The sequence below is a fragment of the Haliaeetus leucocephalus genome, unplaced genomic scaffold (assembly GCF_000737465.1).
Source record: "Haliaeetus leucocephalus isolate CR32 unplaced genomic scaffold, Haliaeetus_leucocephalus-4.0 Scaffold657, whole genome shotgun sequence".
Lineage (NCBI taxonomy): Eukaryota > Metazoa > Chordata > Aves > Accipitriformes > Accipitridae > Haliaeetus > Haliaeetus leucocephalus.
In genome coordinates, this window is record NW_010973093.1 from 3158763 (window position 1) to 3178116 (window position 19354).

Here is a 19354-nt window from a genome sequence, read left to right on the forward strand (position 1 = left end):
GCAGAATAAATGCCTGCAATCCAAAATACACAGTGGCCTCATTTTTAAGCCACTAGGTTGCCAGTAACATTTTGGAAGACTTTTTAAAATAAACGTAGCTGTGTTTTCCTCTGACTTCCATTGGATCTATTCATATTATCTACACAGAACTCTTACACTGAAGCAGAACAGTTAAGATAGTTAAGGTCTTGCAGAAATCAATTATTCTGGTGAAAGCTGGATAGCGTTTTTCCTATCTTTTTAATTGTTGCATTAAAAATTGATTAACAACACTTACTGCTGAGAAAATCTGAAAAGCCAAACAGCTGTTTATTAATTTATTAAGTTAGAGAAGGCTGCAAAAGGCTGGCTTGCTTTCTGTGTCTATGTCGTGGTTTAACCCCAGCCAGCAACTAAGCACCACGCAGCCGCTCACTCACTCCCCCACATCCAGTGGGATGGGGGAGAGAATCGGGAAAAGAAGTAAAACTTGTGGGTTGAGATAAGAACGGTTTAATAGAACAGTAAAGAAGAAACTAATAATGATAATGATAACACTAGTAAAATGACAACAGTAGTAATAAAAGGATTGAAATGTACAAATGATGCGCAGGGCAATTGCTCACCACCCGCCGACCGACACCCAGCCAGTCCCCGAGCGGCGAATTCCCTGCCCCCCCCTTCCCAGTTCCTAAACTAGATGGGACGTCACATGGTATGGAATACACTGTTGGCCAGTTTGGGTCAGGTGCCCTGGCTGGGCATGAGAAGCTGAAAAATCCTTGACTGTAGTCTAAACACTACTGAGCAACAACTGAAAACATCAGTGTTATCAACATTCTTCACATACTGAACTCAAAACATCGCACTGTACCAGCTACTAGGAAGACAGTTAACTCTATCCCAGCTGAAACCAGGACAGTCTACAAATCTCTCTCACACATTTTCCTCCTGTAATTAAGATAGTTTTCTTTTACCTGAAGTGACCTCATTCTGTCTGTGCAGAGGAAAACACCTACACAAGAGCATAGGTGTCATAATGCTGAACTTTTGCATTCTTTATTGGTACTTCACTCCCGACACAGAGTGCCACCTTTACAGCCCAAGGGCAAAACTGCAGAGGAACAGAACTGTTACATGTGTTTTCAGGCAATGGCCAGATAGAGCTGCATTGTCTTGCAACATAAAAGGTGTTTCTACATCAAAAATACTTTGGAGATATTTCCACTATCCAACTGAACAGTTTTCTATCCAAATCCTTAAATACCATGATACCAGTTCTTCCATTAAACTTCAATGGAAAGAGAATACAAACAAAAATATCAAGGACTACAAATATGGCTAAACACCACCACCATACAAAGTCAGTGTGGAAAATGCAATAAATAATCTGGAGAGGGTAGGCAGGGATAGTCCTTGGAATGACTTAGAGGTAGATGTTCATACCTGGAAAATAGGTTGGTTGAAAACAGGCAACAAAAGAAATACAGAACAGAACATTAAGGAAACATTAAATTCTCACTTTGGGGCTGCATGACTAAAGGAATCACATTACAGGCCAGCAGATCCAGACTTTTGCTTTGGATGATCTGATGCAGGGATCGCCCAAAGGACACTTCCCCCTGTTTCAGGCATTTTAATGGAAATGGAAAGAAAGGAGGGAATTCAGGGCAGTCCTAGGAAGTTACTAGTCATTGTACAAGGTGCAGACATTGTACAAGGTACTGGGTTAGACAGCAGCAAACACAAGCAACTCCTTCAAGTACAAAGATGAAGAACCAGGATCTTAGCTTTCTTTTTTCTCTTAAACACAAGTTAGTACACTTTACATCCCTGACCCCATTTCCATGACCACTGTAATGCTTTATTGTAGTTGAAAAATCAGGTGGTGTGGACTGAGCACAGTAAACTACATCCCAAGATTTCCTCTACCCATCTTATTTATATGTGTGCATATACATACACACACATGTATATAAATATGTATACATATGAAGGGAAGCAAATAGAAGCCACTGTGGAAAGAGAGGTTACTCAGCTGTATACTTTTCATTCTGTGTTAACCACTTTTAAAAGTCTCCAAAATTCTGCAAATCTCAGTTCCACCACTAATGTTTTATTTTCCTAGAAGCTGTGATCATTATAAACAAAATTTAGCAGGCTACGTCTTCACTGTCAACCCAACAGAGGGAATAAATACACTCCAATACACTGATTGACATATCTTCCAGTAATTGAAGCTAGTTTTTTAGCTGCTTATACTCCTATAGATTTTAAAAACCAAAACGAAACCCCAGAACCTTTGACATAAGGTAAAGTGAAATTCTATCTACACTTTAATGTCCATAACTAAGAATTCACCTTCAAGATCTGTGCTGGCAAGTATCACACTATTCACCTTTAGCATGTTATAATACAGATAACAGAAACCCCTGACTGCTGCATAGATTTCTTCTTAACATGAGTGGTGTTAGAGAACCAAAGATAGTTCTTGTATCACTAGATTACCAATAATCATAACACTTCCTCTCATCCTGTGCCATAAGTCATACTACCGTATGCAGAAAATTTGGCAAACTGCCTTTGCCATACTAACCACCCAGCCCCCAGACACTCTTGCATAAAAAACCCCCGGTAACAGCAGCTGTGTGGAAAAAAAACAACAACCAAACACCCAACCTGACAGGTAAGTCTGTGACAAATTTCGCTTGGAAGATGGAAATGACTCTAAGCTTTTTTTGAGTTACCACTAAGGTATCTCCATGTCTAATTTTCAATGGATTCAGCCAGCTTACATCTGGTATTTACAGTATTATAAAACAGGTCAGACTTGGAATGGGCAATTTTTCTGCCAGACTGTACACCATGTGGGTGGCCAAAATGCAAGTCAACTATTTTTCTGACACACACTATTTATTTTCCAATTAAAGAAAATCTATGTCTGGAGTCTAAATACAGGACTTACGCACAGTTGTTTATCCTATAAGGAGAACTCAAGGCATCAGGCTTATATAAGCTGTTTACTTTATACTATTAGGATAAACTCAGAGTTACCTATTTATTTTCCTGCATTAATGGGCTTCTTTCTTGTATTTTTTTTATGAAAACCATCCATCCATACATGAACTATTGTCTCCCAGGGAGGAACCTATGAACCAAAGGTATAAAGCAGTCTCAAGTTGGGTTTTTTCCCCTCCTTCTAGCAAAATGGCTCTTTTGCAATGCCTCTGACAATACGACACCATTGAAGCTTATAGAGTCCTCAGATCACGCTTCAGTTCTAACAAAATATATAAATGATTACATATTTTTATTTTGGACATCACTTGTATGAAAATCTGCACAATTCCAAAACAAAGAAAAAAAGACTATTTCTCCGAGCTAAAAATTGGAAGAGACAGCTAGATATCTGTTATATACAAGCTACATAATTACTATAAGTGATTTTTATAAATATGGATTGCAACATACATTAACAACAGTGTAAGGGAAAAAGGAGAAGTAGTTTTCTCCCTCATAAGAGAAAGTTTATATGGCTCAAAAGATAAGATATTTACTCAAAAAAACCCTCTGCTGGGGAAGACACGTTTGAGGAATATAAAAGCTATTCTCTGGCTGCTTCTTTTTAATAACACAGCAGCTGTGTGAAGGGACACACAGGCTGGGACTATCAGACCTCCCTGTGGTAAAAGGAGATTAATGGGTAGTAGATTAATCCTACTCCAAATGTTCAATCTGAGAAGTCAGTAAGAGTGGGCTTGGGGTGCAGCTGTAATTGCCTAGCTGTTTGAGCTGTGCTACTATTACACAAAAATTAATAGTTTCTTTCATACTTAACTTGTTTACTGCCTTGTTGGCTACTGCAGAGGATGTTGCCTTACACTTCCCATTCCACTCAGATTTCCTAATGGAAAAACTGAAAGATTTCACCAGCCTAAAGTCCTTTTATGGTGAATGATCTTCATAGGATTTTATTCCCTCATCTTATTTTCACCTGTGGTCTGCTTTAGGCCTGTAATGTTAATTTACAGAAAGCAACAAAATGTAATCACAGCAAATTCTCAAGATCTGTTGTAGCTTCAAGGGTACGAGAGGCAAGTTTTACAAGGGAGAGTGAATAACTTAGTAGAGCATGACAGAAAAAAATGGACAACCTTTTTGATAAGTGGTCACTTGTACATTGTCTCCTCTCCCTCCTCATTACATCAATTGGTCTCATAAAATTTATCTTTAAAGAAGACAACCTGCAAACTCTCTACAAAATCCTGTATGAGCAGATCTTCCCTACTGCATTCCCTCCACATCTCATGCAATCCTTCATCCATTTTAAACTTCTAGTGACCCTGTTGATTCTTCTCTTTATAATTCTTTCATTCAAACTTCCATAAAGCCTCAGAAGTATGTTAATATACATGTCTGCAAAAGTTAAATTGTTTTTGGCCATTCATGTCAAAGCAAACTAACTGAAAGCATTATAATGCAAGTTTAAATAGATACAGTTAATGACAAACAGAACAAGAGCCATGCAGAGGCATAAACATCTCCCAATACACCACAAGCAGAACCATGAAACTAGCAAGCAACTCTGTCACAATCTGAGTGATTTTCAGTATCAGGATGCTGCTTTTATTTCACCTCTTTAGCACTACGGCTGTGACAGAAGCTGTGGGTATCATTAAATTCCAAGCATGCATTTCATGACTCTATTTAAAGACACTATTCCATTAAAGATAGCAGCATCTTCCCTCTTTCAACATATACATAACAAGGTTGCTCAAGACAATTTTAACACCAGACTCCAACGTGTAAAATAGGCTTCTAAATACTGTACCTACAAGATTTCCCTGATTACATTATGTAACAGTGTGGGAACTAGCTGCAAGCGTCTCATTTCTCTAGAACAGATAACAACATTAGTTATGCAGTAACTTTTCGAGTGTGCATGCCTCTGTACTGACAAAACGGATGTTGCAAAAAAGCACATCTTCCCAAATGGAAGCAGCAGGGAAATTTCCCTGCCATATTTCAGCATGAAGTATTCACTGTAGTCCAAATTAAAGCCTCTATTTTACCCCATGTCATTTTAGGATGCTTTATACCTGGATTTAACTGAAGCTTTCGAATTTCATTTCTCTTTTTTTGTTCTGTTGGCTCTCTTTTAACTCGCTTTCATGTTGTCATTCTATCTTTTGCTCCACAGTCAAGGTAGGTGTAATATTCTTCCCTTTATTTATGTTTCTTTGCTTTTACACGTCCCCACTTCACACTCTCATACTGCCATTCATATACTTTAGAGTAGTTAAAATGCTACAAAGCTTAAACATTTCTTGCTTTTGTGAGGGAGTTGAAGGGTCATAGTTAAAGTACATGGTTTAGTGATGTTGCTCTTAGAAAAAGGTGAAGAGAAACTAACAGATGATTTTAAATGGTTAATGAGCTAGGAAAAAGGGCATACGAAATACTTTCTTGAAGCTTTCAAGTTTGCCACTGGCAGATAGGGTTGTCATAGAGAAACTTTATGGGCTGGCTGTGTACTAGTACTGTTTCCATGCCACTAATTAGCTGATGCTTATTTCGTCCTTTCCCCCTTCTTTTCTGTTAGCTTCTTGAGCACTATTTTCAGCTATCGGAAATGACACAAAATGTTAATGCTGAAGTTCTCCTTTTAGCTAAAGTTTGGTGGAGAATAAAAGAGTAGACAAGACAGCTCAGAAAACCCTCCAGGCATATATAGCATCCCCAAAACATTTGGTTTCCATCTTCAGCTGCAAATTATAGACAAGACGGATGTGTTTTAAACAAAAAAAGGTCTGTTCGATTTCATTCTTGCAGAAATGCTAATACTGAAACACTGTCAACTGCGTGAATCAAGAAGGGGACAGCCAGGAAACAGAATTTCCCTAAGAATACCGAGATCCTGGTAATTAATTCATAAAAAAACTACTAGTTGAATAATTTTTTTTTCTTGTGTTGCTGTTTAGCAAAAATACTGAGCCTTGGATTTTTGCCTAAGCTCTTTGGAGACAAAGAATTATTTTAATATTCACCATACAGATGTCTGGAGGAAAAGAGACAATATTGCTTAGGTGTCCTTTTCTCTTTTAACATAGCCATAATTCAAATTCAGACTGTTTTCCAAACAGACTAAAGTAATAATTTGTTAGTGAGTATGAACATACACAGACTGCTGCTTCCTGGAATTGCCAAAATTTTGTTTTCTAAGAAACAGTGCTGTTCAGCATGCAACATACTTTTCAAACATCCCACAAAAACTTAGTCAGTATAAGAAATACAATTGCTTTGTTTATCAGGTTCTGAAAAGACAAGAAACGCTCTCTTTTGAAAAAGATGTTTTCTTACATGCCCTAAGCTTGACAGTTCAGATTAATTAATTCTCTTCCTGAAGATTTAGTAGATTTTAGTTTTTTTCACAATTACAAAATAATACAAACGGTATGTAAGAGGTTGGGGGGGGGGGGGGTTATTATTATTTCATGGAGTATGTGTCCCAAATTTTCTACAGGTACTTAGCACCAATTTGGAAAACAAGGCTGCTGTGACTCCACATTCCAACCAAAATCAGTCTCATGACACTAATGAAATTCTGAATCTTGATAAAATGATGCAGCAACAGTGAAACAGAGTATAGGTAAAATTTTCAAGAGTCTAATCTGACTTAAAGTATAAAACCAACTGAAATTAAATTTAGACAGTTAAATTATACAGCTCAGTTAAATTATACAGCTTATTTTGGCAATTTTACCTGCATTTCAAAGGGTATTATACCTGTTCAGATCGCACCGTTTTACACAACTGGACCTTCAGAGGAGAAAATGGTAATTGTATTGATGTAATAAATCATATTTTGTCTTAAGGGGCTTTTGGAATTGTATTTTAATGGTGTCTATTTTACATAATTGATGAATTCATATCCCCGGGGCCTCCATTTACAAGACAACACTAGATTCTACTTGTAGATTCAAAATTATATTGAATCTCTAGTGTTGTCATAATTAACAGAATATATGAAAGCTTAAATCTTGTTAAGGTAGTCTTTAAAGGGTGAGACAAGAAAAGTATTTTATTGTTTTTAGGGCTGGAAAGTATGAAGCAACAACTATTTACAACCTTTGTTCATATGGGATTTTAGAGTCTTTGGCAAGAGTTGAAGATTAGTCACAAAATACCTGATGGATTTTTGAGGAAAAGTATAACATGGAGTTTAACTAGCCTCCTCTTACTGTTATTAATTTAGAGTAAAATGAAAACTGCCATGACCTACCTACTGCAAATTTTATTAATTTATTTCCTGAAACTCCAGCAGCATAATCCTTTGATTAGCACTTGGGAGAAGCAAGATGTTTTAACTACTTTTACAACCTTTTGCCAGTGACTTACCGTGAAACATCAGGATATCATTCAAGCTTCAGTTCTGACCGAGATGGACAGACCTGGGATCTTACTTTTGGAAAAGCTAGGATGTTATAATGGCAATCATAATGAGCCTGAACAACTACATAAAACTAGTGCTTTAATCACTACAGATAATACTAATTTCATCAGAGATTAGCTATCTAAACACTAGGCCCCTGCTCTCACTTAAGATGATACAAGTCACTTTCTGAAGGTATTTATCTCTGTTAGCTATTGAGAAAACCTCTGAATACTTCAGATAACATGTCAGAGTTAGTGGATAAAGTTTGATTACTCTATATAAAGTATTAAGGATCAGACTGTGCCTGCATTTTAGCAGTAGTTTTCTGCAGTACATTTGCAAAATGAGCCATACTTGGCATGTGCAATTGCATCTGGCATGTAAGCTTGCTAAATGTGTCTGGTATCCAGTAATTAATGGGTTAATGCTCAATGCAATATTTCACTATCAAACTAAAGCATACTGTAATATGTGCAATTGTAACCTTGACAGAAGCAAAATAGTATCATGGCCTGCAACACTGCCAAAGCAAACGTTATGTAAAGGTCAGCTGGAAAGAACGTCAAGATCCAGTTAATTAGAACCACACTGTCAGTGCTAGCACAGCGGGGAATGAAGGTTGTTCCTTACTGAAGGAGAGGTAAGCTTTGGTTCTCTGGCAGAAAAATGGCAAAACCCCACCAATATAATAATATTTCTCTTGCCCTTTTTATCATCTCTGCAGTGACATCTTCAAATTATCATTGTGTTTGCTGAACAGGATGTGAAGTCCTAAATGAGTCACCTATAGAAGTAGGTGGCAAATGTAACCCAAAGCTAGAGAGGTGTTCTATCTTAATATCAATCTCCATTTTGGCTTGGCACACAAAAGCTAGAAAACAAAACAAAACCAAAAAACCCCTAACACCTAAGATGGTGAGACACTGCTACAAAAACAACATAGTCTATTTTTTCCGTAACATCTCAAAAATCTACCAGATGAGCTGCCATCTCTTCCCTTGGAACTTATTTTCTAATTCTCATAATTTTGCACACAGAAAAGTGCAATGGTTGCTAGAAAGTTAGTGGAAGTCACAAAGTGCTATGCAAAATACTAACAAAAGAGAACATTTTCATAAACCCCCCAAAGTCATGTGTACACTGCACCGCATGACCAAGATAACTCAATACATTTAATGGACAGTTCTGTCCTCTTTGAATGAAGTAACTGATTGGAGACACATAGCATTTAATCTTCTTTCTTCATACACTTCACCCACTACCACGTGATGGCAGTGAAAGAGGGGTGGCATGGAGTATCGAGCAGGAAATTCAGGTTCAATTCTTGTGTTGTGTATTTACTGTATGAGTGTCTCCCATGTCTATTCAGTAATTTCAACTATGAGTATACAAATTTCTTCCTTTCTTTTTTTCATATGTGTGTGGTCTGAGGGCCACAACATTAATCAGGTTTACATATATATTTGTCATTTTGTCTTCCCATCCATATTTTCAAGAAAAGAAAACACATTCGGTAATAAAATGAATGTTCTGTGGCTCTTGATAAGAAACAGCCATTTGACATTAGCCCTAAAGCCTTTATCTAACAAAAAGTTATTACACAAAAGAAAATGCTATAAAAGTTAAACTCTAAGACAAATCTGTCCTGAGAAATATCTGCCATTGCCAAACATAAGTAACCTCCACATTTTCAACTGATTGTAAATTGGATAGTCATGTTCAAGAGCTTCTACTTGCCTGTTCACCCCGCACCCCACTCCTATTTTTAAACAATCAAGCTTTTCAAAAGGGAGTTACACTACAACTAGTCCTCATAATACAAATCAGGTTGATCAGCATCCGATAGCGACCTGTCCAGTATCCACTTAGGAACTGGGCAAATTTTATCCACATATGAATAATTCTGGACAAGGTAGTTTAGTATTATACCATCCAAATAAAGAGTTAGTCTACTCATCTACTCACCTTGGGTACCTGGCTACTACATGGCTAGTTACAGAGTAGCAGGCCATAAACAGTTATATAGTGCGTATAACCTATTACTATGCTTAGTCACCAGCAAGCAGGAACATGGATGCATACACAGCACTACATACACACCATATGCTCTAAAAAAAGTAATATAGCATTTGAAAAGAAGAAATACATTATGCAGAATATTAAGAATTTCTCCAATTTATATTAATCAACTAGTACTTTGGGGACAAAATATCTTATGAGAATTTTGCTACATTATGTTAGAAGAAGCAAGGAGGCATATGAAAGAGAAGAAAGTGATTTTGTACAGATATTACCCCCTCTTACTAGCTCACCTTTTTCCGATTAGCTGGTGACAAGCTTCTGTAGAGCTTCTTGCCTTGCTTGCCTGCATTCCAAATGGTGAATGATGTCCAGGAGCTCAGGACTCTGTCTTCGAGAAACCTGACTCGGTGATTCCAGATGGTTCCCCTGGAGAGTTAGAAAAAAGGTGGATTTTGATCCCTAAAACTTCTAGCATTATATACATATATGCATATGTACATACTCACATACACCTAAAGCTGACCAAACTGATTCACACATGATACAACAAAATCACACCAAAACATTATACTAGAAATTTCCAAGAGAAATGTAAACTGTTGCTAGAAAAAAAGACATTTTGTGGAAGTTCTCAGACAAAAATCATTAGGATAGATTTGAAGCTGTAGCTAAACCACTATTATTTTCAAGAACCCTAACAGAAGATCACAAGAAGATGAAAAACTGTGGCTATGGTAATCAAATTCAATACCAACAACTCCAAGTGCCCACCAATACACTGTTTGCCCATACCTGTACTCACCGTATGAACTGCTCTATGACCCTGCAGTGCGTACAGGCAAACTATCCCTTAAATCCAAGATGACCACTTCATGTTCCATCTGCCCATGCATTCATTCTCCTTTGTCAATGCAAAGTTGAAATCTCACAAATTCAGGACTCCAATTCACCCAAATATACAGCCCAATGCTACAATGAAAGTCCATTTACGTTGTGGTATTCGACTCAAATCTTCAGCAAGTCCGAATCAGTGGACACCCATACAGCAAGAGATGATCACTGAACTGCAAAGTCACACACAACACTGAAACTACCGTCTGTTACACACGATTCACACTTAGGAATGTGCACACACACATTTTAGACCACAGAAGAGTGATTTAATTTTAAAGGTTCCAAAGTATTATTCAGCAGTGACATGAATGTGGCTGTGCCTTTATTTGAAGACTACTTTTAAAACAAATAGCATTACTAGAAACAAAGAGCAGTGGAAATTATTTTTCTTTTTTGGAAGAAGTGGTATGCCTCATAAAACTCCTTAAAACATGCTTTAGAAACAAAGCAAGCTGACAGATGTCTGTGTCCAATTACACCTTCATGTCTTCATGTTTGTAATAAGTTCCACAATATAATTTAAGCCACATAGTTGAGGTAAACAACTGTGAGACTAACACCAAATTATGAACCCCATGGCTTCAGAACCAGTAACAAGGGAACACCTAACATCTGTAAATACTGAAGACCCGCTGAGATCTTCAACAAGTTAAAGAAAGGTTCTCGGAAACAGAAGACAACTCCAAGGAAAGAATTTTGTTCATGGACCATTCCTCCCAACTGCCAAATTCACTTTGACAACTACAACTTTTTTCGTGTGTGTGTGTGTACATGTGCACGTCCACACATTTCCTATTGCTTTCAATCAGGTATGCTTTTAAAATAGCAATTCCCACCCTATAATGCAATATATAAGACTACATAATTTACAATGGTTTAAATAAAACTGCCTGCTGTTAAGAACACCTGTTTCATGTCTAGCGTTCATTTAGTATTCATTAACTAGGAGCCTATCTCATACTTAATAAACAATTTTCTAGAAACAATAAATTGATATCCTCAATTTACGGCTTGATGGACAAATCTTCCTAATCTACATCTCTTGAACAAGGCACTCTGAGTTGAAAATTTCTTTCATAGGAAATTCTGATAAACACCTAATTGTCTTTCCTTTCTGAAAGCATTTCTTCAAATAGGTTTTTCCATCTGCTTTATCATGACAGAACACAATACACTTTATAATAATTGTTACAACTTGTTCTAGAACTTGTAATACATCTTGTGATCCAAGAAATCAGATGCAGAAATTAGTTAAAGCATTAACAGAAAAAAACTAGTAATTTTCCTGTGAGATCCTAAAGCTGCCTATGGTTTTCTTTGTCTTGGGAAGCACATATTTTTTCCTAATATATACCTTCTTCACAGTTCAACTTTGAGCCCCACAGTCTCCTGACTCCATCAAGTTGGTATGGAATTTAAACACTGAAATACTCAAAGAATATGTTACTACTTCTGCTTCAAATAAGCTTTTGACTCATGAGTCAGCACAGGTTATCATGGGGCAGCTACATTAAGCTACTTCTGGTCTGAAAGTGCAGGTTGCGAATTTATAGAAAAATCAAAATCCATTCAAGTTTCCTTGATGTTAAGGATCTAAACTGCCCAGGTGGGTGGATAGTCAGGTACAGGAGCTGCTACAGCTATGCTATTCATTCACTGATGAGAATGACTGACAGTCTGCTCTGTCTCCTAGTTGCAGCTCTGATTATGGATAATCCTGCATGCATTACACCAATTTTGGTTCTATTACAAAACTGTAAAATACATGAGTATGATCGCTAGAGATGTCTGATGATCTGGCATTACAGTAACATCTGATTTCTATGAAATGTTTTCAGATTTTTCCTTCTTATAACAGATTATCAAATTTCACAAAGCTCTGTAACAGATACAAATTACTATTCCAAATTATTCTTACGAAGTATACCTCTGAGGTACAAACATAACATTTGAGGTTAACAGGTAACCTAATTTGTTCCCAAAAGTTTGTTACCAAACCTTCCTAATATTTTAATGATAGGAATTTTGTGTTTTTATTTGCATCATTCCTTCACAGCCCTGAGTTACGGTTTGAAAAACATGCAACCCTCATAGTACTAAGGCATATGGATTCTTGCTGGGATTATTAGTTAGCTCCAAGAGCCCACTTCACTTCAGTATGCAATTTTTGAGCACAGCCAAATCCTGCTTAGCACTTCATCATTGATCGTGGCGTGATAACTTGGAAAGAACTTCACACGCAAATAAACGCACCCAAGAAGAACAGCTACTCCATATAAAATTTCCACACTGTTTTGAGGACGACGGCCATGCACCAGCACTTCAACTAATGGAGGGAAAAAAAAATCTTGGATTTGATTGCAAATCTCTTCTAATGCAACCACAAGCTGCATTCCTGCTGCAAAGCTTTAGCTGCTGCTGGCATCCTTTGACACTTGCCTTTTTCCATGTTCATTAGAGCATACTACATTCCCAGAAGTAAAGTTAAAGGAAAGAAATATGAAGGTCAAGTATTTTTCCAGGATCACTTTACTGGAAATTTTAGAGCTTCTGCTACCTTCTAAAAAGGAAGATTATTGCTTTACACGTAAATGGAGAGGTTTTAAAACTGATTTTACTTTGAAATGTGACTTCAGAAGGATAACCATTACATTCCAGAGGTACTTCAGAATCTGTTCTGTTGACTTGAGTGACACAGGCAAGTTAAGAAAGCTAACAGAAAAACAGGGAACCTTACAAGGCACAGAAAGAATTATCAACTTCTAATTGTATGGCAAACAATGGAATCTACATCCAGGCGCACAGAAAATGTTTCTATTTGTCATGGAGATGTCCCAGTACACTCAGTATTGATTGCTTCCAGACAGTATACATTTGCTGTCTAGGTGATGGGTGCCTATATTCCACAGAAGGCCCTATAGAGGTAAAATTCAAGCAGACCAATCTTCCACAAAGATATCAGACTGAAGCAGATTTACTGACCCAATCTTATCTATGAATGCTATATTGAGAAATGCAAGTAGGGAAAGTATGTAAGGGAATTGCATTCAGAAATAAAAGGATATGGAAGTTATTAAACTCCAAATTAATCGGATCACTGTTCAATGTTGTCAGACAGCTTCATTTAAGCACCAATAAATGGCTTTCTTAAATACCTATTTTGGGTTGTGAAAATGAAACCAATATACCCCAGCACTTGTGATTTTTTGTTTGCAACACTATGAGGCATTCTCATGAAAATGCTCACAGAGAAGAATTTAAAAATCACATCCCCCATGCCACAATATTGTGTGGGCCCTTTTTAATGAAAATTTTAAGTTACACTGAACAATTTGCAGTCTTGAGTTAACCTTGAAATACTTTAACAGTGCAAGCCGAGATCATCAGATAAATACAGAACTGAGGGGAGAATTTGTGACTGAGGTTTAGAGTGACAATCACAGACTCAATCTTTGTGAAAACTTGCTCTGCGCTAACAATGTATCTCACACGTTGAAGCAAAAGGTAGCTTATGGAGTGTCAAAAGAGAGTTTCAGTTATCCCCTTCAGGTTTCCGGTTCACCTAATTTGCCACTTTTTTTGATGTTTCCAGAAGAGATAACTGGGATTCCTGCCTTGAGGGATGAGGGAATGCCATTTTCCCATCCTTTAAGAGCCAGTGCAGGTGCAACAGAGGGGAACTGTAGCAACGTGCAAAGGATGATTAAAGAAAATGCCTGAAACGATCTAGAAGTTGTACAAACCACTACTCAGACGATTCTCACAGCTATTTTCAGATTTTGCGTTATTACATATTCATAGCCACCAGCAAAAACTAGGAGGTATTATTAGTCTGCATCACCCCAAATCAAGGCTGCTTTTCCTACCCATGTCAGAAGGGATTAAAGCAAGCCGTTTCCCAGTAGCCTTTAGTATGATTTCCCAGCCTGTATTCAGTTAACAAGATTTTCCTCAGCCAGAAGGGGGATACAAAGTCTTCTGACCGCAGAAGTTTGTTCCCACATCCTAATACTCCTCTTTGACCAAAATTCTTGAAGTATATTATTTTTCACGTTTCTTTCATTTTCTTGTCACTTCTTTACTTTACAAAAGAAATGTTATAAGTATACATTTTTCTACTTGGAAAATCATTCTCCAGGCTTACGTGATTTTCCTAAGATCTCACTTGCCATGGCCCCTCAATACTCATCAGTTATGTAGCCTGGAAGGAAGAAGAGGAGCCAAAATTCTGCAGGAGTGAAATGAGGGTATTCATGCAGTGGGTGAGAATGACTACAAAGTGTGTTCCTCAGTCCCAAGCAGTTATTGCCATACCATCCACCCAAGTAATATAACAATGGAGCTCTGTTAAAATGTGTGGTGACCTACTGACTGAATACAGGAGTCAAGAAACATCTGCTCCACTCCTATTTTGAAATGAAAGATAATGTGACAATAAAAGCTATATGATTTAATGTCTGAGCTCAGTTAAACCTCGCCATATTGTTTCACTGCCTTTCCCCTCCTTCCCCCAGTGAGGCTACATAAGTGAATCAACAGAGCAAAGACAGATGTACAAGTACTTGAGAAATGCACAAATACAAGCCCAATATCCTAAACAGTACTGGGATTTTAGGCATTGATTACCATCCACAGTAATACTATAAATCTGACCTTTTCTATATACATTGGTCCCGCACGCTGCTCAGGTAACACCAGACAGGAAGAGGAGCTATTCAAGCGAACAGCCTCTTCCAGTGGTTTTTCATTCATGCCAGGATAAGGGAGTTCTATATTATAGGTGAATCTCACCTGATAGATAATCCAGAGATGGAAGAACAGAGAACTTTTTCATCACAGTGAGAGCTGAAAGAACAGATTCTTTATAGCTAGCTTTGCAGACAGAATTCAAGGTCCTTACAATCCACAGGAAATTCAGAAATTAATCCCATTTGAACCTTGACCATACTGGTGAATAAACTGATTTTTTTTGTTGTTGTTGTTCTGTTGAACTTCATGTGAACTTATTAATTGCTGGACTATATCGTCCCACTGAGTTATTACAGCTACACTGTTAATAGGTTCTATTAATGTCTGAGTTCATCTTCAGGTCATGGGTCATTAACTGAGGCATGGTTTGCATTGTGGCCTATTTTTCATGAAAGGCTTATTAAGAAAGACAGAGACTATCAATGTTAATGCCATTTACTTTTCAAGAATCTAATGAGGTCATTAGTTTTCATGTTTAATTGAAGTGCCAAATGCGAGCATAGAAGATAAAAATGCAGTTGACCTCATCTTTATTGCAGTTGTACAGGAATACGTTACGTTCTTCCTCTCTCCTGCCTATTTTTGGATGCATATGTTTTTGCAGGAAATGAAGCAGGCATTCCTGCACTCATCAGTGATATGAGACCCATGCCTTAGAGTACCTCTAAAACAACCAAATGTGTGTTTCAGACTAAGTGCCTGTTCCCCTTCGCTTAGATGACACTGGAAGCTTCTAGTGCCTGAAACCAGATGGTTTCAATAGATTACGTAATTTTGGTTATTTCTGCAGAACAAGCTCTTAAAATATTATACTCATTCCGAATACACAGCATATGAAAGTACTGTAAGCCTTGTAAGTACACTTTACATTTCCTGCATAAAAGGGAATCGCCTGAATCTCAGATGGAAGGTACAAACCTTATTTTCTGCGTATATTAAATTTCTCTTGACCAAAAGCTTGTAAACTGCTACAGAATTAGCTACCTGCCCCAACTGCCTGTCTTCATGAGCAGCACTACCTAAAGACAAATACAATGTTTTATTGCTCATCTTGTTCCAAGCTGACTTTTATCTTTCAATGAGGTACCTTGTTTTATCTACAGTTCCTTTTTCTCCCCTTTGGCAAGATAAAAATCTAAGAATTTTACAATGTTTTTATTATACACCAAACTTTCTTACTACAGTACTTCTCACTAAAAAACCAGCTCTGATATTGTATCAAATCAGTATAATGTAGCTATGTAGCACAAAGTACACACAGCCCTAGGATACAAGCTGTAATGTGAGATAAAAAGATTTAGATCTAAGAGATACAATATGTGGGATTTTGTGTTGTAAATTCCTTGCTGAAGAGAAGTTTCTCAAAACTTGTATTGCTCATTCACATTTAGCAGGTATCCATCACAGACTTTAGATGAAATTACAATGAGAACATTTATATTTCTGTATGCACCTAATGAAATCTAAATATAGACACCATACTGCATTTAGATTCTGTCACACACCCAAAACATTTAATAACGCAGTCTGATGCCTCCAGGGTAAGGGAGAATGCAAATAAGATTTTGTTTCCTGCTTCACAGATACTTTCACCTCCAGATATTTGTTCCAGAAGGATACTAATCATACAAAATGACCAAAAAATCATTACTGTTTACAATTATACATACTAAATAAAAAAACCTAAATGTCGCTTGCCAAGTAGTTTTATATATATTTTAGGAAGTCTGAAAATGCAAAATCAGGCATTTTTTTCCCTGAACAGTAATGAAAGACACTCGTATAAACTGAAAGCAGCCCATAATAGGCTATGAGCAAATTTTGTCTTTGCTGAAAAGATTGAATCACGCATCTTTGCATAAACAAGTCCTACTAACCAGCTCTATTTTTTAAGACTGAAACTAGGCATAAACTGTTAAAAAAATAATAAAGCAACATTCCTACAAGCATCATTTTGATCTCAGACAAGATATTAATCTGGTTGGTGAGTTACTACTTCCAAATCCAGGTGTAGGCTAACTCTGAAAATTCAAAAACAACACAGGCCAATGGTGAAAGGCAAAATGCCACAGAAAACTGCTCAAACAACACACATCACACAAAAAAAAGGGGGGGGGGAACGGGACACAGCAACAACACAGGACGACACTTCTAGAAAATGTAGAATACGCATTAAATAAGGTTGGGTGACCAAAAGACAAATTAGAGAAGACCCAATTTAAATTATAACCTTAAACCTCTGTGATGAGTCCATCAATCTCTTTTTGCTCAATGCACACCTTGGTCTCTAGAAACAAATGCTGGCCAGCCCTTCACAACTTAGGCAACAAACAGGGGAACAAGCCAATAAGAAGAGATGTTACACAACCTCGTATTTGAAAGTTCACACAAAATGTTATTAACAGTAGTACCAGCAAAAAGCCAACAGGAAGAATGGCTAGCCTGACTCCTTAGAATAAGACAAGAAAGGCGCCAATTTGGACATGCAAACTGCACATCTGAAACAGCTTACAGTATTTCCACATTCTCACAGTATGTTGTAATTCAGGGTCCTTGTGCCACACAACCTTGTAGATCTGAATAAGCAACAGCTTGCAGTAAATTCAAAACAAACTCATTTCCAAGAATAAGATGTTTTCCCACAGATACAAGCAACAGACTTCCACGAGTTCTAGCATCCCATGATGCATGGCTGAAAAGTTTGTAACTAACTGCCAAAATGATCACACACTAAAAGAGAAAAAAAACCCCTTACATTTAAACACCAATAAAAAGGAAAATAATTTACCTCATATTTGTTTGCAAAATCTGAAGAATACCTTCTACTTGTTTGGAATGACTGTTCAGAGTAAAACGATTTTATATACACATGCATACATATATATATGTATTTATAAAGATCTATAGTGACATTAACCATGAGCACGATATTTATGCTAACATACTATAGTATTTACAGTAATACAATAATATAGTGATATACAACTAAAATGCACATAAAAATGTTTAGTTTTACTAGTCAGTTCTACAAAGCCATACAAATAGGACTGACTGAAAAGTGTATTTATATCATTAATCAGTAAGAAAACAGCTTACTTAATTACCACTGTGATTCTGGTTTGGGACTCCTAAAGTACAGTAAAACTTGCGTAACTTGTTATTAATGTCAATCCATAAGAGAAAGAAACAACTTTGGCTCAGCTTGCAGGACTTCTGATCACGAAGAACACCTTTGATGCGTACAATGAGCACACAGAGGAATCCGCAATTAACAGTGTAACATTTTCTTTAAGGGTAGACCAGCACTGTAAAAGCAGTAGGCAACAGCTTACAAGGGAGCACCTGAGATAATTACTCCTAAACATCCTCAGGTATTTTTCAAACCTTATTATCTGATTTATATGGTCTAGACCTTTTAAAATAGGAAAATAATATATGTAAATGTAGCACATTATCAGATGAAAGGTTTAGGTTTTATTGTCTTTTTCAAAAGATGGTTTTTGTTGGTATTGCAAGTTTTTGTTTACTTTTTTAAAATTGAGACAGTTCATTTTGAAATTAAGCTTTAAAATTAAAAAAATATTTTTTACATTATGGTTCACATGGCAAAAAAATATGAGAATCAAAACCTCACATATCAAAAATCCTAATTAAAAACTCACCACTAGGATATCTTTCAAACACATTCTTGCAATCATGTTCAAAGTATTGAAGAAACTACTGCTTCACTGCTTGCTTTTGCCATGTTCAGCAGATAAGATACATAATCATAGAAAGTATTCTTAATCTGCTTTAAGGGTAAGAAACTCAGATGCTTTAGATAACCAGAGACGTTATTCAGGCAGATTACGAGATCTCATGTGATCAGTTACAGTCTCAGCCAAAGGAATGGTAACTGGAAGTTGAGAAAACAGTACTGCTGTAATGCAGTCCCCAAAATGCTTCATTGCTCTTACAATACCTATTGTGAAATTACTTCAAAAAACAGTTGCAAAGACAAAACAATTACATAGAATTTCTATTTGTCAAATGTTAAAGTGCCCCCACCCCACCCCTGCCTCACTAAATCATTAACACAGGTACACAGATAGTGTACAGGCAACAGTATGCAAATGAAAGATTTCAATTCATAATTTCAATTCCAGCATTACAGTATGTTACTCAAAAGCAAAATTATAGCAAGAACAAACAGAAAACTAACCTTCCAGCATGAAAAGAGGATACTACCAACATATTATGTTATGCTTGCTTTTTAGCCTTTTTTTTTAAAACAGA

At 36.9% G+C, this 19354-nt stretch overlaps 1 protein-coding gene across 1 annotated transcript in view; it reads right to left on the bottom strand.

Moving 5' to 3' along the window:
* B3GNTL1 (UDP-GlcNAc:betaGal beta-1,3-N-acetylglucosaminyltransferase-like 1) overlaps window positions 1-19354 on the bottom strand; it is a 129797-nt gene that overhangs the window by 11041 nt on the left and 99402 nt on the right. Inside the window, exon 8 of the mRNA XM_010579428.1 lies at window positions 9727-9862. Within this exon, the coding sequence (XP_010577730.1) occupies window positions 9727-9862 (136 nt within the window). The remainder of the gene's footprint in view (window positions 1-9726; window positions 9863-19354) is intronic.